General features: G+C 43.3%; 1 protein-coding gene across 3 annotated transcripts in view; it reads left to right on the top strand.

The window, feature by feature from the left end:
• Positions 1-25,115, top strand: part of SNX2 (sorting nexin 2) — a 61,798-nt gene that overhangs the window by 3,917 nt on the left and 32,766 nt on the right. For all 3 annotated transcript variants that reach the window (XM_030566033.1, XM_030566031.1, XM_030566034.1), the window contains exon 2: positions 9,068-9,185. In XM_030566033.1, the coding sequence (XP_030421893.1) occupies positions 9,068-9,185 (118 nt within the window). The remainder of the gene's footprint in view (positions 1-9,067; positions 9,186-25,115) is intronic.

Raw genomic sequence — 25,115 nt, 5'->3', positions numbered from 1 at the left:
TTGGACCTATCCTCTATGAATTTATCTAGTTCTTTTTTTAATCCTATTGTAGTCTTGGCCTTCACTACATCCTCTGGCAAGGAGTTCCACTGTGTGAAAAAATACTTTTTATTTTAAAACCAGCTGCCTATTAATTTCATTTGGTGACCCCTAGTTCTTGTGTTATGAGAAGGAGTAAATAACACTTCCTTATTTCCTTTCTCCACACCAGTCATGATTTTATAGACCTCTATCATATTCCCCCAGTAGTCTTTTTTTTCTAAGCTGAAAAGTCCCAGTCTTATTAATCTCTCCTCTAATAATTTTTGTTGCCCTTTTCTGAACCTTTTCCAATTCCAGTATCTCTCTCTTGAGATGGGGTGACCACATCTGCATGCAGTATTCAAGATGTGGGTGTAACATGGATTTATGTAGAGGCAATGTGATATTTTCTGTCGTCTTATCTATCTCCTTCATAATGATTCCCAACATTGTTTCCTTTTTTTGACTGCCTCTGCAGACCGAGTGAATGTTTTCAGAGAACTATCCACAATAACTCCAAGATCTTTCTTGAGTGGTAACAGCTAATTTAGACCCCATCATTTTATATGTATAGTTGTGATTGTTTTCCAATGTGCATTACTTTGAATTTATCAACATTGAATTTCATCTGCCATTTTGTTGCCCAGTCACCCAGTTTTGAGAGATCCTTTTGTAGCTCTTTACAGACTGCCTGGGACATAACTATCTTGAGTAGTTTTGTATCATCTGAAAATGTTGTCACCACACTGTTTATCCCTTTTTCCAGATCATTTATTGTGACATGTTGAAGGAATATGAGAGGTTAAAGATTTTACATATTAACCTTATGATCTATGTGTATAAAACCTTGTATATTGTTAAATTACAGGCTCTGTATTCATGCTCTGTATCCAGAACGTTTGGAGGTTTTTGTGGCTTGGTGAAAGGGCACTAAGCACTTTAAAGTTATTGGGGAGTGGGAGCTAAAGCACTCATATTTTAAGCATATATTTTATATGCTTAAAACTTCAAGTACCACATCACTGTTTAACTCTCTTAGCTGTAAGTCTATTTGATATAAAAAAATTTAAGATGCCAAATAGAGTAGAGCAGAGATTCTCGAACTATTTCAGAGAACTGGCTGCATCTTAATAAAAAAGGGATTGCTTATTTCCCCTCCCACTCACAGTCACAAACCATTCTTTTGGCAACTGCAGCAATTGCTTGCGTGGAAAAGTAATATTAGGATTTTTGTTTTCTTAAGTTATTTATTGTAACAAGAGTTCTTTTTTTTTTTTTAAAAAGGTAATTGCTATCTACCTCTGCTCTATATTTCACCTCCCCTCCCATCTTTTCTGTTCCCCCTCCTCCTTGCTCCCTTGTAGGTGCTTCTCTGCCCCAGGTCCTTTGGTTCTCTTCACCTCTTATTTTTATCTGTTGCCCCGTTCTTTCTCTTCCCTTACTCTTGCTTCTCTGCCCCTTTTTGTCTTATTCCCAGACATTCTTCTGTTGGTGGGTGACAGACATCTCCTGTCTCCTCTTCTATGTAGCAGGTGCCAGGAACATAGACAGCTAAGCTGACTTCCTTATTTCCATCTGCTTTTACAGGTCTGTAGGCTCTTCATTGTAATAGAAGAACCTATAGAAGCACCTGAAAGCAAGGCTAGCCAGCACTATATGATCTAGTAGTCCTTCATGGACCACAGTTTGGAAACATCTGAGATAGCGAGCTATATTTAGTTCAGTGAACTGCTGTTACCAAGCTTGCAAATGTCCCTAGGCTGTTTAGATCCACAGATTACTAAAGAATATTACTAAAGAATGGGAAATATAGGCAGATATTTCCACTGAAACTGATTCACATTGCAGTAGAGGAGAAATATATGCTTTCAAATGCAAATTTAGCTTGGAACGGGTGGGAGCAAAAGCAGAGTCTTACACTTAGAAATTTGTTTTAACTGTCTCTGGCCATGGCTACACTTACAGTTCTGCAGCGCTGGTAGTTACAGCTGTGTTCGTACAGCTGTGTAGGGCCAGCGCTGCAGTGTGGCCACACTGACAGCTACCAGCACTGCAGTGTGGCCACATTTGCAGCACTTGCAGCGCTGTTGAGAGTGGTGCATTGTGGGCAGCTATCCCAACATTCAAGTGGCTGCAACGTGCTTTTCAAAAGAGGGGGGTGGGGTGGAATGTGACAGGGAAGGAGGAGACAGACAGAATGGATTTTTGGAGTTGACACTGTTCTCAGCTCCCTGCCTTGCAAGTTCTAAGGACTGTGCCTACCTTCAATCATTTTAAAAGTTCTAACTCCCTTCCCCCACTCCTCTCTCATTCACTAAATGCAAATTATGTACTGCTAAATACCCATCAGATCAGCAACTGCTCAACCCGGACTTCCCCCTCCCCCTCTGCCATGTGAGCATGCTGTTTCTCTCTTCAAGCAAACAGCTGTGAACATTCCGAAGTAATTCCCCTGCCTGCCTCTGCTCGCTCAGCAAACAGGAGCTGTGTTTGTTTTTTAAATAAACACTTTGGCTGAACTCCGCTCTCCCTTTCTTCCGGTTTGTTGTGGACAGGAATTCTGGGATACCTCCTTATACCCCGGAGGTCAATAAAAGCGCTGGTGGGCGTCCACACTTGCTGACCAGCGCTGGATCACCAGCGCTGGAATCCCTACACCCGAGGCTCGACCGGGTGTACAGCCAGCGCTGCAACCAGGGAGTTGCAGCACTGGCCGTGCTTTGCAAGTGTGGCCACATCCTAAGTTGCAGCGCTGTAACCCCCTCACCAGCGCTGCAACTCTCTAGTGTAGCCATGGCCTCTGATGCCAAAAGAACTGACACACTACTCTTCTATCTTCCTTTTTATATTTATTTCTTCTATCACAGGACAGATAACTTGATCCATACCTGTTGCTTTTGTCTCCTTGAATGCTTTTTTCCTGTCAGGAGATGTTTCAGTCTTTCCCTACATCTCATGTCTCTTTTCACTTTTCTCCTTCTATTTCCATTAACCTGTTTCCTCACTCTTGCTGTTTACTCAATGCATGTACATATGACATTACTCCTGGGGGAATTCTGTGCTAAAAAAATAAAAATTCTTCATATTTTATTTGTCTAAATAACAATATAATTACTCCAGTTTCAATTATTTTGATAATTTATTTAAAAATACTTGTCAAAAAGTATATCAGCAATACAGAGAACAGCAAAAAATGATTTCTTCAGGAACAGAGAGTTAAAGAAACCCATACAACAACCCAGTTACAGTTGAGGGGTGCTGGAGGGAGCTGTTTGGGGCCTCCAGAGTTCAGATACCCACACACCTCCCCCAAGAGCTGAGTCCCGTGGCACCCCCCTGTCCCAGACACCAGTACCCCCTCTCCCACAGAGCCCAGCCACAGAGCACCCCCTGGCCCAGACACCCACACCACACCTCTCCCACCAGGGCCCAGCCATGGGACACTAGCCCCCCCCTCCCCACAGAGTCCAGCTGCAGGGCAGCCCCTGGACACCAGCACCCCCCCCCAACAGAGCCTAGCCATGGGGCAGCCCCCAGCCCAGACACCAGCACCCCCATCCCCACAGAGCCCAGCCGCAGAGCAGATCCTGGTTCAGACACCAGCACCCCCATAGCCTTTTCTCAGTCCAACTTCTTTACTGTCTCTCCAGGGGACATGGTGTGGTGTGGTCTTGCCCTTCCTCACCCTTTGCCAGAGCTAGGTTTCCCAGGCCCTTATCCCTGGAGAATGAAGATCAAAGAGTGTGCAGTGGGCTCTGCAGAGTTCAGCGGCACCTAGGGATGGCCAGAAATTCTGTGGGGAAAATGGAATTCAGCAAAATTCTACATTCCACAGTGGCACAGAATTTCCCGAGGAGTAATATGCACATGTGCATATACAACCCCCACTGGAGACATTTTTTGGCCTTAGTCTTTCCCCCATGTAATCTTGCTCATTTTTCTGATAATTTTCAAATCTCCCTACTCCATGACCCTACTAGTAATTTATGCTGGTCTGATGCATCAGCTCCACTTTTCTTGGGTATTCCACCTGCTCTTCTTGATACCTACAGGAGCACAATAAGCAAGAGATTGAACACTTTCTGCTCTCTGCTCAATCTAGACAGAATAAGGAGTGGAAAATATCAGGAATAACTGACTATGCCTGTAGTGAGGCGGTCTGGCACCCCGCCGCCCCGGAGGGGGACGAGAATCTCTGGACACCAAAGTGGGTGGAGCGCAGCAAACCCTGCGCCCGTCCCTCAGAGGTCAGGACGCAGGACAGGAAGTAGAAAAGCTCGTCCCCAGAGCTCACTTGGCTCTCAGTCACCAGAGCGACCAGATGCTTGTGGCATAGCTCCCGGTGGGGAGACCATGGTGATTGGCGGCTGACCCGAGGGCTGGCCAGGTCAGCCAATGCCTGATGCTAGCCTGAGCCCAGAGATGCTGCCAAGCCTATCGCTCGCCAGCTATCCTGAGAAGCCCATGGTGTGTGACCCCATGGAGGATGCCATCCGGATCCAAGTACCTCTAGATGGGGAGAAAGGAAGTAGCCCGGGGGCAGCTGCCCCAAGTCCGGCTGCAACACTGCCAGAGCCAATGTCAGTGTGTTACGGTCAGGATCCCCACTGACAGCAGCGGGTCTTCTGCTGCTGCTAGGGCCCTGGGCTGGGACGCAGTGGAGTGGGTTGGCCGGCATCTTCCCCTTTCCCCAGCTGATCAGAGCCAGGACCTGGGGATTTGCTGTTGAATCTGGCTGCTCAGCCCTGCCTGAGGGCCTGAGGTGTAGTGACTGTTGCCCACCCTGATCTAGGGCCAGGGCTTGCTACTGTTGAACTGTTTGCTCAGCCCCCGCCAGAGCGCAGGAGCTGCTGACTGTTTATCGCACAGCCGAGCTAATTTCCTGACACCTCTGACCAAAGTAGCAAGGCGATCTGTCTGCCTGCTGCCCTCTGGAGGGTGACGAACCCCGGCCAACGAGCCTACAGTACCGAATAATGGTGTGCTGCGTGGCTTATTAGTGAAGCTGGACAGTGCTGTGTCCCAGCTCCACTACATCCTTTCAGTATTTGTTGTTGTTTCAGTGTTTTAGTCATTACTTTAGCTTCAGTTCAGAAAAGTTCAATGACTTGGCCTTTTTACTACCTTCATAATTATCAGGAATAACATCTGACTTTCTGAAGGCAGTACAATTCTAATTTGGGCTCATATGTTTACAAAACTTCAATCTAATGTGTTTGAAAGCTTCATAATAACTGTTTTAGCCTATAAACCTTTATTTAGAAGATTTAGAAGATAGGTGTTTAATGTTTTCAAGCTTTTTTTTTTAACTGTTAAATTACTTTGATATACTGTCAACTTCAACTTTAATTTAGCAGTCTTTTGTCTTGGAATTTATGTAATGTCTTTCAGACCAAAACCTTGGGAAGCTGAGCACTTCCACAGGAAGGGGCCCTTACAGACGAAGTTCTGCCATCAGCTCCCCTACTTTTTTTGAAGGAGAAATCAAGTTCAGGGTCTCTTCTGATTGCAAGGGTGGCAGCCGTGCCAGGGGAGACATGGTCTCCTGTTTAGGCGAGTCCTAAGCAGTTTAAGAATAGGTTGAAACCATTACTACCTAAATTCCACCCAGAAACCATAAGGTAACCAGTGTGGCTCAATCGAGCACTCTGAGTGAATCGCACTGCCATTTAAAGGCACTGTTTAACATGCTGGTATTTCATCTAATAGCCTGCTTAAATTTAGATAGATTAAAGATGTAGCTCACAGAGCATGTTGCTGTAATCCACTCTCAAGGTGACAGATACAGATCACAGTAGCAGGCTCCACAGCCAAGGGAAGCAGTTGCAATATTCTGCTCAGGAGGATAAAAAGCACACCTGGACACTGCTGCAATGTGATCATCCTAGAACACTATCCCTCGACTGTGCATATGATTAATGAATGATGGACAGATGCACTCCAAGTGGTTATTGCCATCTTCCAGTTGTTTTCTGTCCCACATTAAAACAAGAGAACAGAGGCTTTGTAAGATGTGGAAAGAGGCTGGCATTGTGACAGGAATATTAATATGGTTATTGGTCACTTCCCTGTTACAGATGCCCATTAAAATTGCACCCGCCACATTATTCAAGGAAGATGGGAATGTTATACATTAGGTACTGATGCCCAAAATTAGGGTGCCTAAAATTAGGACTCTAAATATAAGTTGCCTGAAGTGCTAATCATACATAAATCCCAATGAATCCCAACTGGAGCATTTTCTATGCCAGGGACCTTTGGCATGTGGCCCATCAGGGAAATCAGCTGGCGGGCCAGGCCGGTTTGTTTACCTGCAGTGTCTTCAGGTTTGGCTGATCACAGCTCCCACTGCCCTCGGTTCGCTGTTCTAGGCCAATGGGGGCTGCGGGAATCAGCATGGGACAAGGGATGGGCTGGATGTTCTCAAGGGGGGCCTTTTTGGCCCTCTGTACAATTTCTGAAACCCGATGTGGCCCTCAAGCCAAAAAGTTTGCTCGCGTCAGCTCTACAGCATCTTGCTTTGATTTTTACAGATCTGAGTTTGCTTTTGAGTAATGAGACTTCAAACTCTCTCTCCACTTACTTTAGTCTGTCCCTTAAGTTGTTAAATCAATTAACTTATTCTGGTTCTTTGGCATTTGCCTTCATTTTATGTCTGTTTTTAAGTTAATGTTTTTTCCCCTTTGTTACATTCCTCTTAGTTGCTTACTCTCCAAGAGTAAAAATTCTGATTAGTGTCCTTTTAAGAAGAGACAACTATTTACTTATTCTGTTTCTGTGAATATGCCTTGCAGGATTGTCACCAACCTACCTAACCATCTCTGATTTGGGAGGCTGAAATCTGTTATGCTGAGGGTACTCTGTTTCTTCACTGCGATAAAAATAGTGCTTCTCTACATCTCTGATTCTCAACCAGGAATACATGTACCCCTGGGGGTATGCAGAGGTCTTCCGGGGGCACATCAACTCATCTAGATATTTACCTAGTTTTACGACAGGCTACATAAAAAGCAGTAGTGAAGTCAGTACAAACTAAAATTTCATACAAATACTGACTTTTTTATACTGCTCTATATACTTATACACTGAAATATATTCCAATCCATTTATTTTATAATTATATGGTAAAAATGAAAAGTAAGCAATTTTTCAGTAATAGTGTGCTGTGACACTTTTGTATTTTTATGTCTGATTTTGTAAGCAAGAAGTTTTTAAGTGAAGTGAAACTTGGGCACACGCAAGACAAATCAGTCTCCTGAAAAGCGTACATTAGTCTGGAGAGGTTGAGAGCCACTGATATATTTTATTCCAGAGCTTTCCCTGACCCCTTGAGAACCTTATCATTGGGAGGATTTCTAGTCCCACCCTAAACTCCATCTTCTGTGCTGTGCTACCTGGACACTCAGCACAGAACCCCAACCTATGTGGGTTTTTCCTATGTTCTTGGAGGTTAGGGGAGCTCTTGCTTCATGCTTGTAAGGAACTGGCTAGAATGTGTTTTGGTAGATGGGGCGGAGAAGGGTGTCTCTGAAAAACTCAAAGTTGAAATATACCCAACAGAGCAGTGTTCTTGAACCAGTTTAAGATTTGGCCCTCCAAGCCAAAGATACGAGCTAGGGAATTTCCCGCATTACTTGTATTGGAGGCATGAGACCCAGCTGAGAATCCTGCAAAATGGTATCTCCAGAGAAGGCTGTATTACAAATCACTTAACTTTCTCTTATGCCCTGCCTGCAAATAATATCACTTAAAATGGGTAAGACTGTCTGCTTTGCTGCAAGGCTTTTTTGTTCAAAATCTTAGCTACTGGCAAAAAGTCATGCGATTTTGAGTCACATCCTGACATCAAATTCTTTTCTCTTTATCAAAGAGCTTTGTGCCATAGCTTCAGTATATGACTGTTTTTGTAGTAATGGCACTATAGGATGTTTGTCCTAACTTCTACTAAAAAGCCCTCATCAATACTATGGGATTCCCATGCAGCAAACTAAAAAATTGAGGCAGCTTTAGTTTAATTTGAAATGATGGATACATTTTGTTAAGTTAAATGAGCATGCATATTAGTTACATCAATATAGCCTTTCTTGTTTGAATGTTGTTTTAGCTGAAATGTCTAGCAAATCAGAATTGTGATGATTCAGAGTGATGTCAGCTATGAAGCTGTATGTTTGCCTTAACACCCTTTGAGATGAGTGGGGACAATTTGCACCACGCTTACAGTCTGTTATTCAGGCTTTTTAAAATGAAAACTTGGATACTAGAGTGTACGGTTCTTCAGCAAAAGGTGAATTTTTTAGCTGTGGAAGAGCTGGGGCCTGGTTACAGCACTGAAGCTGGATTGCTTTCTTGTTTGTCCCAGCTAACCTCTGAACACTAATCCTGTGATTTGTTTGATACTTTAGTTTATGCTTCAGAATGAAAAATGTTAGATAGGTAACAGCAGATTTAAAATGCTTCTTGTCTCTGTGAGGCCAGCTTAACTTCCATGACAAAATGATTTGACACTACAGTTTGCAGAATAAAAATCCTAATGGAATTAACTCATTCCTTTACTTTTTGTAAAAACTGATTTGTGGACATATTTGTACATCTTGGACAACTGTTCAGAAGGTTTAAATTGCAGTTTGTTTTGAAACATAAATTTACAAAAAGGAACTGAGTGCAGCAATTTGAGAAACCAGAGTCAAACATTTCAGTGTGGAAGATGGTAGATAAACTTATTCAGGATTTGTCTACAGCAGCTCTTGGTTCTATCTTATTAACTATATAAAACATATTTATTAAGTTATGGAAATGCATATGATGAAGAAAAGTGAATTTTTTAATATCCATAAAGAATAAGTGAAAAGAGTTGGTGACTAATTGATTTCCTTTGGTCATTGTTATCCTACTAGGAGTAGGAAATGGAAATAGCTGACACGGTTTCCTTTCCATGTTGTTGTTGCTTTCTCTACTTGTGTTAAAAGACTATCATGGCAATGCATAAAAATGATAACAGATTACAGTACCAATTCTTTGCCTCCTAACTGTTTGTTCCTTTTAACAGTCAAGCCCGTTGTCTCCGGAACCAGCTAGTCTTCCTACAGAAGACATCAGCATAAACTCTAATGGTCCAAAGCCTGCAGAAATCATACTGGATGATGACAGGGAAGACCTTTTTGCTGGTAATTTTCTCTTCTTTTCTCTTAAAGTATATAGTTCACATGGACACTTACATTTTTGAGTTTGGGGTATACTGTAATGGAAACTTCCTTTCTTTTTCAAAAAGCTGCAGTTTTGTTAGATGTATAGTTGTGAGGAAACATGAAGTAGTTAAACTTGTAATGCTGAACTTGAATTTAAAATGCATATACCTTAATATGATAAAATGGAGCAGTGGCTCTCTAAAACAATGATTTTCTCCGACTCCCCCTCAGCAAATGCTTTTTGAAGAAAAGCTTTTAGCAGTTGATCTACCCTTTTGATAGTTGGATTCTCTTCTTTGGCCACTGTTGCTAGTCATTGTTTTGGTTACTGATCTAAATTATTGAAATGCTGTGTGAACTTCTGGGGATACTGCTTTTTTAAAGATTATTGATAACTGCAGTAGAAATCTCAATTTAGTTAAACTGTTTGGACTATGTCCTATTTAGTGCATTGTAATTACCTGATGACATTTTAATGTAAAATTTTATGTTGCTAAATATTTTACTCAGGCTCAAACTAAGCCATCCTAATTTATTGTTTTTAATGATTTAATCATAGATTTAGCTTGTATATAACACACAACGTTGTCTACACATAAAACTAACAATGGATTGGAAACACTTTTTCCCCCACATTTACCACCTAATTAATCATTTACTGTTGAACGAGTAAAATTGTCTCAAGTAACTATCAAATGGAAATGGCAACTTGATACTGTAGTGAAATTTGTGATAGCTACAATGGACATCTTTCCTTAGTACCTATACTGAAATTAGAATATTTTCACAAGGTATATGATATGAAGATATATCTTCATATAATAAAGCAGATTTCCTGGGTGTCAAGTGAAATAGGAATTGTCACATGGGATCAGGAAGATGTTCTCCATCCATCATTCACAATATATCACATGCTCCACAGCATCATACTCTGCACCAGGAGTGCATACCTAACGACAACTGTAATTATAATATGTCTACAAACTATGATAAACTTCATTTATCTTGTCGAATATCCATTGTCTATCCTCCAAAAATCAAATAAAATATACATTGTTCAGTGATCAGCATGCATTCACCAGTCAAGACAATTGCATGTTTGTTTGGCCATATATACGTACAGCGGGCTGTATATCTTCAGATAAATACACTACCCTCCTCCAGTTCAGTGCCATTTTTCTCATAGTCCTAGCTTAGACTGTATGTTTTGGAGTGGAATGTGATGCTCTGGGTGTCATGATGTGTATGTTAGATGGAGTATAGCAGTATGCAGGAGGTAAATTGAACATAGATTACATAAAATAGTTATTGCCTTATTGCTTGTTTCTTTGTCTTTTTGTGTTGTGGTTCTCAGCTTTGCATTAAGAGCCCTTGTCCCTCCTTGAAACTTTTTTATGGGATGGAAAATTGGGTGCTTAAACCTGGATTTAGGAGCTAAACCTTAAGTACCCGGACTCAAAAATGATGGCCTAAAAACAAATTTAATTGCATCTCTTACTGTTAACTGGAATAGCAGGCACGTAGCCACTTAACTACAGCTGCAGAAATGTGGCATTGGGCTGCCTGTAATAGATAGGACAGGATTCCTAATGCTAACAATCCACAGATGATGCACGATTTGATGAAGCTTGTCACAATGCGCTTTCGTCAGTGCTGATAGAGCGTCAATATATATTTTCAGATCTTTGGCTTATAATCACTGAATTTCTCACTTCCTGATGCTGAAAGCAGAGTGGTATTCTCTCTTCCCTCTCTTGGATACTGGTTCTGCTTTACTGTATATGTTTAGGGGGGTTGGTGATTGGATCCTGTTAGCAATTTAAATCACTGACTCTAATCAGTAAGCAGAAAACCTTGATTGAAACTGGCAATTTTAGTTGTGTTTTGCATTTATACTTCTCAGTTATTTTCCTAAAACATGATTCTCATTGGTTGGTGACCATTAAAGCATGTTGATTTACAACTAAATGTAACTTTCACACTGAACAGCTATACACACATGTAGCAGTTAAATAACTTAATTGACATTTGTTCAGACTCTCAGTTTTTACATTTTTGTTGTGGTAAAAAATTGTGAATGATGGAGTTCTTATTTACTAGATTAACTTTTTACTTGCTATTTGTGTCAAGCTCTGTTGGAATGAAAATTCAGTTTAAAATGCACAAAACCAGTATTTAATTTTTTTTCATTAAATAAAACTACTTTAAATGTGCCAGATAAATAAGGAAAAATTTATCAAAACATGTTTTGAATTTAAAACTGATTTATTAAACAAAGGAAGTATCTGTAGTTAGTGAATTTAATTGATTGTTTCTTGTTATCACACCTTTCAAGATTTTACAACGATTAAATCTCATCCTCTTACACCAAGTTTTTATTCATAGGGTGGAGGAGGAAAAAAAGCTTTCTTAACACCTAAATGGTTTTTTAACTTTAAATAAACTACTCATTGAACTGAACTAGTTGAAAAAAATGAAATGGAAAATATATTCTCTCTGCACCTGCAGAAGAGGCTACTGCTGTCAAAAGCTGGCTTAACACTTCAGCAAACTGTGACTCCATGTGCTTCACCAGTGACTGAAACCACTGAACTGGTGGAACTTGGCACCAAACACCCACTGTTCAGTATTAATTTTAATTATTTTAGCAGGTTGACAATTTCAAATAGCTTTTTCTTAAAAAGAACACCCGTATTTAATTTAAATAAAAATCTTTTTATTTAAAAAAAAAGTTGATTATCCACCTTGTGGAGTCCTGTTATTGGCACTTTGTTTGTTATTTCTGAGATCCAGGTAGAATAAGTGGATTATCAGTTGTGTGTGGACCACAAGAGCCACAGGGGAAGCTCTGATGAGCAGCATATAACTCAGGTTGATAGTGTCTCATGCTTGCTTTTGTTAACATAAAGTGCCTGATCACAAGGTGGTGTGGCTATTAAATTACATCAGAAGTGTCTCAGTATGATTTTTAGAAGTTGAATATTCTGTGTTCGTTCTTCTTGAACGAACAAATAGTCATTTTAACGAAAGAGGCAGTTATCTTATGAAGCCAGAAGGAAGTCTCATTTATCAGAGGCTTACAAATACCTTCATGAGAATTATGTATCCCATTTGAAACAATCTTACTGAGGCTGTTTCTAGGCCATCATTTCTGTAATAAGGATAATAGTGCTCTTATTTCTGTTTTTTTAACAAGGAATTATAACTGTAAACATTTCTGAATGTTTATCTTTGTGTATATTTCTGTTCTTGGTCCTGATATAGAAGTGACTATCTCAAAGAAAACTAGCAAATCTATGTCATCATCTTAGTTAGAGATCAAATACTGTACACCCAGTAGTATTTTAGATGCAGTCTGTTTAGCAAGTGCAATTTTTTTCGAGCCTTCTTTAGAAGCAGTGTCGCACTGATGCCAATGCTTTATTCAGCTGGTTACCATTACTAACACTTGTGTACCTCAGGTAACATTTTTCAAAAGCTACCAAGTCCCATTTTGAAAAGAGACTTATCCACTAGGAGCCCAAGTCTCACTGGCTTTCAATACACCTAGTGCATGAGTCTTTTCTGAAAATGGGACTGGTAACTTGGGTGCTTTTGAAAATGATCTCCTCCTGTTTTAAGATTTTCCTAACTATGGAGTGCAAATCTATTCAATGTATATTAGAAGATCATTTTTGTAGGTCTTGAGTGACTACTTAAGATGAATTTCACTGTACTTCAAAAAAAATCATGTATAGTAGCTTTATTTGGCTCAATACTCTTAACATAAAAATATGAAATCTTTTGCACAATAAAAATGTATACTGTATAATGTACTTACTGTAGGTTGACTCATACATTAGAAAACTTGTGAATAAAGGACCTTAGACTATTAAAGCAAAATTAAAATAATTTGCATTTTGCTGCTTATGCTGTTAATTTTTCTTAGCTAGAACAATACTAGTCCATTTTACTTTCACATTCACCAGCATACACAACAGAGGAAAGTTACTTTTGTATAAAAATCATTTCTCTGAGATTTTAAAAATCAGTGTAAACACTTCTAGTGGTCATAAATTTTGTAAAATTTTTAAACATTTAAATTTGGATTCAGTTGATAAATTTCCTTCTTATGTGACTAAAATAACATGGCCCAAAGACTGGCTTAACATATGCTTTATGTTCGGGTCTGAAGTTTGCCAAACACATTTTCTGGTGAAACAGACAAGAAAATAATTCTTCCAGTGGAAACATTATCATAAACAGATAGCTAAGGGTTAATGTCTCTTTCACCTGGAGCACCTGACCAGAGGACCAATCAGGAAACCGGATTTTTTCAACTTTGGGTGGAGGCAATTGTGTGTCTGGGGTCTTTGTTTTCTGGCTGCCTGCTTTCTCTGAGCTTTGGAGAAGTAGTTCTGTTTTCTAATCTTCTGTTTCTAAGTGTAAGGACAAAGAGATCAGATAGTAAGTTATATGGTTTCTTTTCTTTGGTATTTGCATGAATATAAGTGCTGGAGTGCTTTGATTTATATTCTTATTGAATAAGGCTGTTTATTCAATATTCTTTTAAGAAATTGCCCTGTATTGTGTCATCTTAATACAGAGAGACCATTTGTATTTTTTCTTTCTTTTTATATAAAGCTTTCTTTTAAGACCTGTTGGAGTTTTTCTTTACTTCAGGGAAATTGAGTCTGTACTCACCAGGGAATTGGTGGGGAGGAAGAAATCAGGGGAGATCTGTGTGTGTTGAAGTGGCTAGCCTGATTTTGCATTCCCTCTGGGTGAAGAGGAAAGTACTTTTTGTTCCAGGACTGGGAACAGAGAGGGGGAGTCACTCTGTTGGGATTCACAGAGCTTGTGTCTGTGTATCTCTCCAGGAGCACCTGGAGGGGGGAAGGGAAAAAGGATTATTTCCCTTTGTTGTGAGACTCAAGGGATTTGGGTCTTGGGGTCCCCAGGGAAGATTTTTCGGGGGGACCAGAGTGCCCCAAAACACTCTAATTTTTTGGGTGGTGGCAGCAAGTACCAGGTCCAAGCTGGTAACTAAGCTTGGAGGTTTTCATGCTAACCCCCATATTTTGGACGCTAAGGTCCAAATCTGGGACTAAGGTTATGATAAACATATCAAACAAAAATGTCATTTAAGTGATTTCTTAAGAACTGAAAGCAGAAGCATCTAGGAATCAAAAGCAGAAGTGTCCAAGTTCATCTGAATTGCTATGACAGTTTCTCAAGTATGTGGGTCTCGGCACATGTATCACTTTACAAGTGATAGCCGACACTTTGTATTACACTTGAGGGGGAGAAAAAATAGCTAACCAGTATGGATCTAAGGTTCTTAAACTAATTCAGTATAGCTAATTTGGAAACACAACCAACCATTTGTTCTGAAACTGGTTCTGTCGACTGATAACGTGGTATTGTTAGGTTCTCTAGTGTAGTCAGAATTGGTGGTTCTGCTTGTATTAGTTTCTCATCTGTTTTTATAGATTTTTCACTTCCAGTTGTATAGTTTTAACTGGGCTACCTTTATTTCATGGTTTTGTATCAAAGTTTCTTGAAGTTTGAAAGTATGATGACTGAGCACATGAGGTTAGCAAATTGGCAGAATAATTACAGCGCCAAATACTGACAAATGTGCAGTAGATAATGGCACCACAGGAAGAGCTCCAGTGGAATAGAAAATAGTAAAACTGTACATTTTGCACTGAAAAATGGGTGAACGGTCATTCTTAACTTTTCTCATTTATCTGTGTGAAAGGGCACTAACTGCCAAAAGCAAAATGGAGACTTCAACTAGGTTTCTGTGTGAGAGAGCCTAGCCACCTATACCCTGATTACATGGGACAGATGTAACCGATTGGATGTAGTTGGACTATAAGTCTACACTGCAACTAGACACCTACAACTGGCCCATGCCAGTTGACTCAGGCTTGCGGGGCTTGGGTGGTGGAGCTGTTCAGTTGCAGTGTAGACATTTAGGTTAGGCTACAGCCTGAACTCTGGGATCCTCCTATCTTACAGGGTCCTAAAGCCTGGGCTCCAGCCTGAACCCAAATGTGTACGCCACACAGTTAAACAGCCCCGCAATCTGAGCCCCACGAGCCTCAGTCAGCTGGCATGGGCCAGCCATGGGTGTCTAATTGCAGTGTAGACATACCCGTAAGTATTAGAAGTGAACTACAAAGCAAAAAACGGTGCCTTTTACTGCTCCTTTGAGAAATAAAACAGTCTAAATACATACAGTAGTAACAGGACACCACTTTCTTTTTGCTGAATATCCTTAGTAAGCTCTTAGGAGGACTTCAGTGGTGGCTTCCCACACTTATCTAAAACCTAAGCTACAGCTCTCCCCAAGTAAGGTGAGACAGTGCTTATTCTCAGACTATATTTCTTTAGTTTGTTACTGTGAGAATCAGTATCCTCTCTACATATCTGAGGGCATGTAGGGCTGCAGCTTTTTTTGACATCACCGTTCGGGTATTACGAAGACACTAGCCAAATAGATGAATCTTATATTTCTGACTTTTTTCCAAAAAAAGCTTTTTTTTAAAAAAAAATTGTAGACAGTCACTCTACATTACAAAATAGCAGTAAAGGGCATAAACTTTTACTTTTCAGTTCACTTTTTGAAAGTCACTGTGGAACAATAGACTCTGACAATGGCCACACTAACAGAGCACTGGCAGATGATTAGCACAGACTCTGTGTGTGTTGTGCTTATGTGGCTCCCATAATTTTAAGCAGTTCCTCAGATACTGTGGTTCAGTATGTAAGTAATGTTTGCCAGTGAGAATCTTTCCTCCTGTTAGAGGGCGTCCTGACTTGAGTGCTTCTAAGTGTCAAAATATGCCCAAATGTCTTCCTGATCTTCATGGTCCCTGGAGGTAAAATGGGGATATGAGAGTGGCAAGAAATTGCATATGGAAGAATTGATCTTTTTGTGCATGAATCAAGAGTTATGCACTAAGTAACAGGAGCTATAGAAACAGCGAATATAATGTTCCCATTTTGCTATGAAAAAATAAGTGCATCTTGAATGGTACAATGAAGGCATATGAGTTTATATACTAAATATAAATACTAAATATATTTAGAATCTGGGTCCTTAATTACATTTAAGAAAGGCGTGCAGTTATGTATGCAACACGTCTAGCTTTAAAGATTGTTAACCTCACAAAAGCAGGGCAGTTCAGTTTTCAGCTGAAAATATAAACTCTTGCTGCAGCCTTGAGCTGAGGTGCTATTTGTAAAAATCAGTGGACTTAGTGAACTGAATTATTTTCTGTTAGGTTGTGTGACAAAGTTCCTCCTTTACCTTAGTGGGTCCTGCGCTTATTGGCGGATTTGCTCATCTCAGTGATCTTCCCCTCTGGTGGAACTCAGAGTCTGGGTCAACTCCTCCTGTGTCTGATCAGGAGTTGCGAGGTTTGGGGGGAACCCGGGCTTGCCCTCTACTCCAGGTTCCAGCCCAGGGCGCTGTGGATTGCAGCTGTCTATAGTGCCTCATGTAACAGCTGCATGACACCTACAACTTCCTGGGCTACTTGCCCTGGCCTCCTCCAAACACCTTGTTTATCCTCACCACAGGACCTTCCTCCTGGTGTCTTTTAATGCTTGATTGTCTGTCTGATAATTCCTCAGTCCTCCAGTAGCACACTCTCTCAGTCTCAGCTCCTTGTGCCTCTTGCTCCCAGCTCCACACACGCGCTTCCTCTCCTGTGGATCCTCCCTACCTTACTGGAGTGAGCTCCTTTTTAAACCCAGATGCCCTGATTAGCCTGCCTTGATTGGCTGCAGGTGTTCTAATCAATGTAGCTATCTCCACTGCCTTCTAGAAAGATCTAAATTGGCCCCAGGTGCCTTGATTAACCTGGAGCAACTGCCATTTGGTTATCATGGTACTAGGGATTTGTTTATCCTGGGGCTAACATTCCTGTTCCTCAGTACTTTACTGTAGCCATCTGGCCTTGCACCATCACATATCCCCCCCCCTCTGCTCAACACCTTAGGGTTGAGCAACTTGGGACGCCAGGCAGTGTGCTCGTGAAAGACCATCAGCATTGCCGTGGTGGCATCCAGCCCTGTGCCGTATGCGGAACTGGAATGGTTGGAGGGATAAGAACCACCTGGTGATCCTTGCATTCTTTTCCTTATTTCTCTGCATCCACTGGAGGGGTGCATGGTCCATCACAAGAGTAAATCGCCAGCCTAAGAGGTAATAACGCAGTGTCTCCATGGCCCATTTGACAGCAAGGCATTCTCTCTCGACTACTGCATACTTCTTTTCTCTTGGGAGCAGCTTTCTGCTTAGGTAGAGGATCGAGTGTTCTTCTTCTCCAATCATTTGTGACAGACCCGCCCCCAACCCCACCTCAGAAGCATCTGTCTGTAAAATAAATTCCTTGGTAAAGTCCAGGGCTGTGAGTATGGAGTCATTACAGAGGGCTGTCCGAAGGTCTAAAAATTCCCCCTCTGCTGCGTCGGTCCACTTCACCATGTCTGGACCTTGGGCCTTCACCACTGGCGAAGTGGGGAATAAAACGTCGGCAGTAGCCTACCACGCCTAGGAATGCATGGACCTGCTTCTTTTCGGGTTGGCCAGGGCCAGTTTTGAATCGCCTCTAGCTTATTAGTTTGGGACTTCACTATACCCCTTCCTACAGTATATCCCAGGTACCTAGCCTCTGCTAGTCCTATGGCACATTTAGCAGGATTAGCGGTGAGGCCAGCCCGCCTTAAGGTGCGTAGTATTGCCTCAACTTTCTCCAAATGGCTTCCCCAGTCTGACGTATGGAAGATGACATCATCTACCTAGTATGGGGGCGGAGGAGCTTATCCATGAGGCGCTGGAATGTGGCTGGGGCCCCATGTAACCCAAAAGGGAGGACAGTGTACTAGAATAGCCCGTCTGGGGTGGAGAACGCTTTCTTTTCTTTAGCTTCTTTGGTCCGGGGAATCTGCCAATACCCTTTTGTCAGATCCAGTGTAGTCACGAATCGGGCACTACCCAGTCGGTCAACCAGTTCGTCGATGCGTAGTATGAGGTGTGCATCAAATTGGGATACTTCATTCAGTTGGCGAAAGTCATTACAGAATCTCGTGGTACCATCAGGTTTGGGCACTGGAACGATTAGACTGCACCACTGACTGTAGGATTCTTCAATAACGCCTAATTCTAACATTTTCTTCACTTCGGCCTTGATTTCTTCTCTTTTGGCTGCTGGGATTCGGTAGGGTCTCAGTGTTAGCTTGGCTCTGGGGATCGTGTGGATATGGTGATAGGTCTCAGTCGTCCACCCTGGTTTTGAAGAGAATACATCTCGGTTGCGATTAATCATGTCGGCTGCCTCGAGTTTTTGGATTGGCGTCAAGTCGGGTGATATCTTCACTTGCTCATGTAAGTTATCCTCCTGGGGAAGGGTCTCCTGGGTGACTAAGCATGCCTCTCGATCATGCCACGGTTTTAGAAGATAGATGTGGTAAATTTGCTCCGGTATCCTGCGACCTGGCTGCTGCACCTTATAGTTTACCTCTCCCACAGCTTCAGTCACTTCATAGGGTCCCTGCCACTGGGCCAACAGCTTTCTTTCTGCTGTGGGCACCAGGACCATTACTCGACCCCCTGGTTGGAACCGTCGAAGCTTTGCTTGATGGTTATAATGGGTCCATTGGGTCTCCTGTGCTTTCTCCAAGTGTTCCCGTACAATGAGTGTAACTCGGGCTATCCGATCCCTCATCTGTAGTACATGCTCGACTCTGTTCTTTCTGAGGTTTGGCTCCTCTTCCCAGGCGTCTCTGGCTATATCCAATATGCGTCGGGGGTGGCACCCATATAGTAGTTTGAATGGAGAGAAACCTGTAGAGGCTTCTGGAACTTCCCGGATGGCGAACATGAGGCAAGACAATAGGGTATCCCAGTCTTTCCCATCCCGGCTCACCAGTTTCCTGATCATGGCCTTGAGGGTCCTATTGAACCTTTCTACAAGACCGTCTGTTTGTGAGTGGTATACAGAGGTCCATAGGGTTTGTACATGGAGCAATGAACAGAGATGTTTCATCAACTTGGATACGAAAGGTGTCCCTTGATCAGTCACTATCTCCTTGGGTAGCCCAACCCTGGAAAAGATCTGTACTAGCTGTGTTGTGTAGGGGGACGACTTCCGGGTATCGGGTTGCATAGTCTAATACAACCAGCACATTGGTGGCCCCGAGCTGTCTTCTCTAGGGGCCCAATCAGGTCCATGGCTATGTGTTCAAGTGGTACCTCTGTTATTGGAAGAGGTATCAAAGGGACCCGTAAGAGTGGGCGAGGGCTATGTAGCTGACGCTCTGGACAAGAGGTGCAGTATCACCTGACATTTTCATGTACTCCTGGCCAGAAGAACCTCCGCAGGATCCTGGCCTAGGTTTTCTCTACCCCAAGTGTCCTCCAAACAGGTGACTGTGGGCGAGGCTCAGTATGGCTTTTTGATGTTTTCGTGGCACCAGAAGTTGATGTATCTCCTGCTCCTGCATTTGCACCACACGGTACAGGAGATCTTTCTTCACTGTAAAGTAGGGTCCTAGACCCCGGACCTTCCCTTCCATTGGTATCCCATCTATCTCAGCCACCTCTTTCCTGACGTTATAATGTCTAGAGTCCTCTGCCTGGTCCAGTCCAAAAGTCTGTCTCCCAGGACTAACCTGCCTGAGTTCCCAGGGGCCAGCTTCTACTTCTTCCAACGGCTCGTCGCCATCATGGCTGGGGCTAGCCTCTGGCTCACCTTCCGTACTGGTAGTTTCTCTGATGGCTGCTCGTGTCCATCTGCCTACTAGCGCGGTCTTCTGGCCGTGGGTCAGGATCAGGGTTTCCAAAGCCTTCGCGGCCTTCCTTTCTTTTTTGTCTTCTGGGCCTTTTGGGGGGCTGAGAATAGATCCTGAGAAAACTCAGAAAACATTGAGGGTTGACATTCCCCCAATGATGAGTCACTGCCAGCAGGGTCTCCACCTCCCTCCAGCCTCTCCGGGGGGAGTAACTTATCAAACCCTGGATAGTCCCTCCCAATAACTACAGGATATGGGAGTTTAGGAACTACGCCCACTGTCACCTTAATGGGTTCCTCTGAGCCTCTGTCTCCACTGGGATGGTGGGGTAATGGCTCATGGCCCCATGCACACACGTCACTGCTACACGTTTGGCTTGCAGCAGCTGGCTACTTTTTACCAGCTTACCCGATATAAGGGTGATAAGCACTCCCCGAGTCCACAAGTGCTGTAGTCTCTGCTCCATTTATCTTCACTGGCCTAGTGTAGTTATGCGAGGCTAATGCGATGCTCGCAAAGTGGATAAGGGCGCATGGGACCTCCTAGTCCCCCAAGTTGCATTGCATAGGCTCCTCGGTGCAGGGACACTGTGCTGCTATGTGTCCCCACTCCCCACGTACATAACATCTATAATAGTTTCTAATTATTCTCCTATCATGTGGGCTAGGGGGTTTAGTCCCAGGGTTCCCCCTACTCAGGCCAATCCCTTCCTTCTGGAGTCTCTACTGGTTTTCAGCCCCCCTCTTCCTCCACCTAGGACTCCCCAGGGGTTTGGCTGTCCCACCTTCCAGGGCTGGGGGTTTGCTATGAAAGGGGCTTTCCTTGGGTAGTTGAATCAATTCCTTGGCTGTCATGCATCTTTCTACCAGCGTGATCATCTCGTCATAGGTGGATGGATCGTTCTGGCCTACCCATTTGCGGAGATCTGGTGGCAGTGCCCTCATATACTGGTCGATGACCAGAACCTCTAGTATCTCTTCCGGACTCCTGGACTCTGTTTGCAACCACATTTGTGCAAGATGGATGAGGTCATACAATTGGGACCGCGGGGTTTTGTCTTCTGGTACCTCCACCCATGGTACCGCTGGGCCCGCACTGTGGTTCTTACTCCAGATCTGGCCAGGATCTCTGCCTTCAGCTGGGAGTAGTCTGCTGCAGCCTCTTCAGGCAGATCATGGTAGGCCTTCTGGGCCTCCCCACACAGGAATGGGGCAAGGATGCCAGACCACTGATCTCGAAGCCAGGCCTCCTGTAGGGCTGTCCTCTCAAAGGCCAGAAGGTATGCCTCTAAATCATCCTCCCATGTCACTTTCTCCAGCCAATGGCTAGTCCATATGAGCTGCATCCCATCATGGCCACGGTTCAGCTCTGTAAGGGTCTTTACTTGGTTTACCAGTTCCCGCAACATAGCTCGGTCTTGAGCAGCTTGGTCTATCAGCAGGCGATTAGTCTCTTGCTGCAGTTGCACTGCTTCTTGCTGGGCTGCTGCCTGGACACAGGTAGCCTCCTGCTGGGCCGCCGTGGCTTGTATCAGTGCCCGCACTACGTCATCCATTGTGGTGACAATAAAAAAATAATTTTTTTTTAAATCACCCTCTTTCTTCCGCTGCGCTGTGCACACCAAAAATCCCACTGCTAACACCAGTTGTGACAAAGTTCCTCCTTTACTTTGGTGGGTCCTGCGCTTATTGGCGGATTTGTTCACCTCAGTGATCTTCCTCTCTGGTGGAACCCACAGTCTGGGTCAACTCCTCCTGTGTCTGATCAGGAGTTGCGAGGTTTGGGGGGAACCCAGGCCCACCCTCTACTCCAGGTTCCAGCCCAGGGCCCTGTGGATTGCAGCTGTCTATAGTGCCTCTTGTAACAGCTGCATGACAGCTACAACTCCCTGGGCTACTTGCCCATGGCCTGCTCCAAACACCTTGTTTATCCTCACTACAGGACCTTCCTCCTGGTGTCTAATAATGCTTGATTGTCTGATAATTCCTCAGTCCTCCAGTAGCACACCCTCTCAGTCTCAGCTCCTTGTGTCTCTTGCTCCCAGCTCCACACACGTGCTTCCTCTCCTGTGGCTTCTCCTCACCTGACTGGGGTGAGCTCCTTTTTAAACCCAGATGCCCTGATTAGCCTGCCTTGATTGGCTGCAGGTGTTCTAATCAATGTAGCTATCTCCACTGCCTTCTGGAAGGATCTTCATTGGCCCCAGGTGCCTTGATTAACCTGGAACAACTGCCATTTGGTTATCATGGTACTAGGGATTTGTTTATCCTAGGGCTTACATTCCTGTTCCTCAGTACTTTACTGTAGCCATCTGGCCTTGCCCCATCACAGTTGGTATGATACAGAGTAATCCCAAAATCAGTGATGTCCAAGTTACATTGGTATATGACTACAATTTGCCATGGGAAATCCAGATTATAACCATTTTCTTGTTTATGTAATTCTAAAGTATTAAATAAAATTATATGAAAGCTGATAAATGTTTATTATATCAAAAGGCTATTGGTAAACAGAAATAAGATTTTAAAGTGCATATCTTGTTAATGATATTTTTACTCAAATTATTACTTGAGTTATTTCAGAATATACAAAGTTCTGTTTCGGTTGAGATAAAGATTTATATAGACTGTGGCCAAATTCAGGTACTTGGGGAAGGAATGATAAACTTATAATGGACAAATATGTAGTATCTAGGCTATGGGAGTCATTTCTCTGGACTCCAGAGAGTACTTGGATTATGTCTTGAAATGTAATGATTTATATATATTATGCATTTTAATCCTATTTAGTGTAAGGGTACGTCTACACTACAGGATTATTCCGATTTTACATAAACAAGTTTTGTAAAACAGATTGTGTAAAGTCAAATGCACGCAGCCACACAAAGCACAATAATTCGGTGATGTGTGTCCGTGTACCGAGGCTAGCGTCGATTTCTGGAACATTGCACTGTGGGTAGTTATCCCGTAGCTATCCCATAGTTCCCGCAGTCTCCCCTGCCCATTGGAATTCTGGGTTGAGATCCCAATGCATGATGGTGCAAAAATAGTGTCGCAGGTGATTCTGGGTAAATGTTGTCACTCAATCCTTCCTCAGTGAAAGCAATGGCAGACAATCATTTCACACCCTTTTTGCCTGGATTGCCCTGGCAGACGCCATAGCACGGCAACCATGGAGCCCATTTTGCCTTTTGTCACTATCACCGTATGTGTACTGGATGCTGCTGGCAGAGGCGGTACTGCAGCGCTACACAGCAGCATTCATTTGTCTTTGCAAAAAAGCAGAGATAGTTATCAGTTGTTCTGTACCCATCTGCCATGCCATTGTAAATTGGTGATGAGATGATGGTTATCAGTAGTTCTGTACCGTCTGCTGAAATAGGTGCATCTGGCTGAGGTCGGCTGGGAGCGCAAAGACAAAAATGGGAATGACCCCCCGGGTCATTCTCTCCTTTATGGTTTATCTAAAAATAGAGTCAGTCCTGCCTAGAATGTGGGGCAAGTGTGCGAGAGAACCAGTGTACCAGAGAGCACAGCCGCTCCATGTCAGATCCCACAGAAATGATGAGCTGCATGCCATTCTAGGGGGTGCCCTTGCGACAACCCTACCCGTTGCTTCCCTCCTCCCCCCACCCTCCTGGGCTACCGTTGCAGTGTCCCCCCCATTTGTGTGATGAAGTAATAAAGAATGCAGGAATAAGAAACACTGACTTGTTAGTGAGAGAAAATGAGGGGGAGGCAACCTCCAGCTGCTATGATAGTCCAGGCAGGACATTAAACAGTGCTGGGGAGAGGAGTCCAGCATCCCGCTGTTATGATAGTCCAGGTAGTACAGAATCTTTTCTTTAGACATGAAAGGAGGGGGCTGATGGAGCTCAGCCTCCAGTTGCTATGATGAAGATGGTTACCAGCCATTCTGTACCATTTACTGGGAATGACCGTGTCATTCCTATTTTTACCGAGCTGCCCCTGGTCGACCTCACCTGAGGCCAGCCAGGAGCACTCACGGGCTGATGATGACAATGGATAGCAGTCATATTGTACCGTTTGCCACCAGGGACGGGAGAGGGTGCTGCTGTTCATTGCCCCAGCACCGTGTCTACCAGCAGCATGCAGTAGATATAGGGTGACATATAAAAAAGTCAAGAAACGATTTTTTTCCCTTTTCTTTTGGGGGGGGGGTTAGGTAAATTGACGAGCTATACCCTGAACCACCCTGGACAATATGTTTGACCCTACAGGCATTTGGAGCTCAGCCAATAATGCAAATGCTTTTCGGGGACTGTGGGATAGCTGGAGTCCTCAGTACCCCCTCCCTCCTTCCATGAGCGTCCATTTGATTCTTTGGCTTTCCATTATGCTTGTCACGCAGCACTGTGCTGAGTCCTTGCTGTGGCCTCTGTCTGGAGATTTTTTCCAAATGCTTTGGCATTTCTTCTTCTGTAACGATGTGTCTAGAACAGATGTGTCTCCCCATACAGCGTTCAGATCCAATATCTCCCGTACGGTCCATGCTGGAGTTCGTTTTGGATTTGGGACTGCATCGCCACCCGTGCTGATCAAAGCTCCACGCTGGGCAAACAGGAAATGAAATTAAAAAGTTCGCGGGGCTTTTCCTGTCTACCTGGCCAGTGCATCCGAGTTCAGATCGCTTTCCAGAGCGGTCACAATGGTGCACTGTGGGATACCACCCAGAGGCCAATACCGTCGATTTGCGGCCACACTAACCTTAATCCGATATGGTAATACCGATTTCAGCACTACTCCTCTCGTTGGGGAGGAGTACAGAAACCAATTTAAGGAGCCCTTTATATCGATATAAAGGGCCTCGTTGTGTGGACGGGTGCAGCGTTAAATCGGTTTAATGCTGAAATCGGTATAAATGTGTAGTGTAGACCAGGCCTAAGTGTGAATATTTCTACTGTTCATATAAATGTCTACACTTTTTGAATTTTGCTAATCTCTTGTCTGGATGTCTTACGGTAGTAAGTGTCTGAGGTGGTTCATGCATTGTGTTGAATTACTTTTATCAGTATTAAATTTTGTGCATTCTTTAGCTTCATTGGTTGTCCTCGTTCTTAAAACAGGAATTATTTGTATAGGCTATGAAGATGCTCAGTTA

The sequence above is a fragment of the Gopherus evgoodei genome, chromosome 6, assembly GCF_007399415.2.
Source record: "Gopherus evgoodei ecotype Sinaloan lineage chromosome 6, rGopEvg1_v1.p, whole genome shotgun sequence".
NCBI classification, from domain to species: domain Eukaryota; kingdom Metazoa; phylum Chordata; order Testudines; family Testudinidae; genus Gopherus; species Gopherus evgoodei.
Note: the sequence above shows the minus strand (reverse complement) of the source record. Positions and strands in the feature narration are given on the sequence as shown.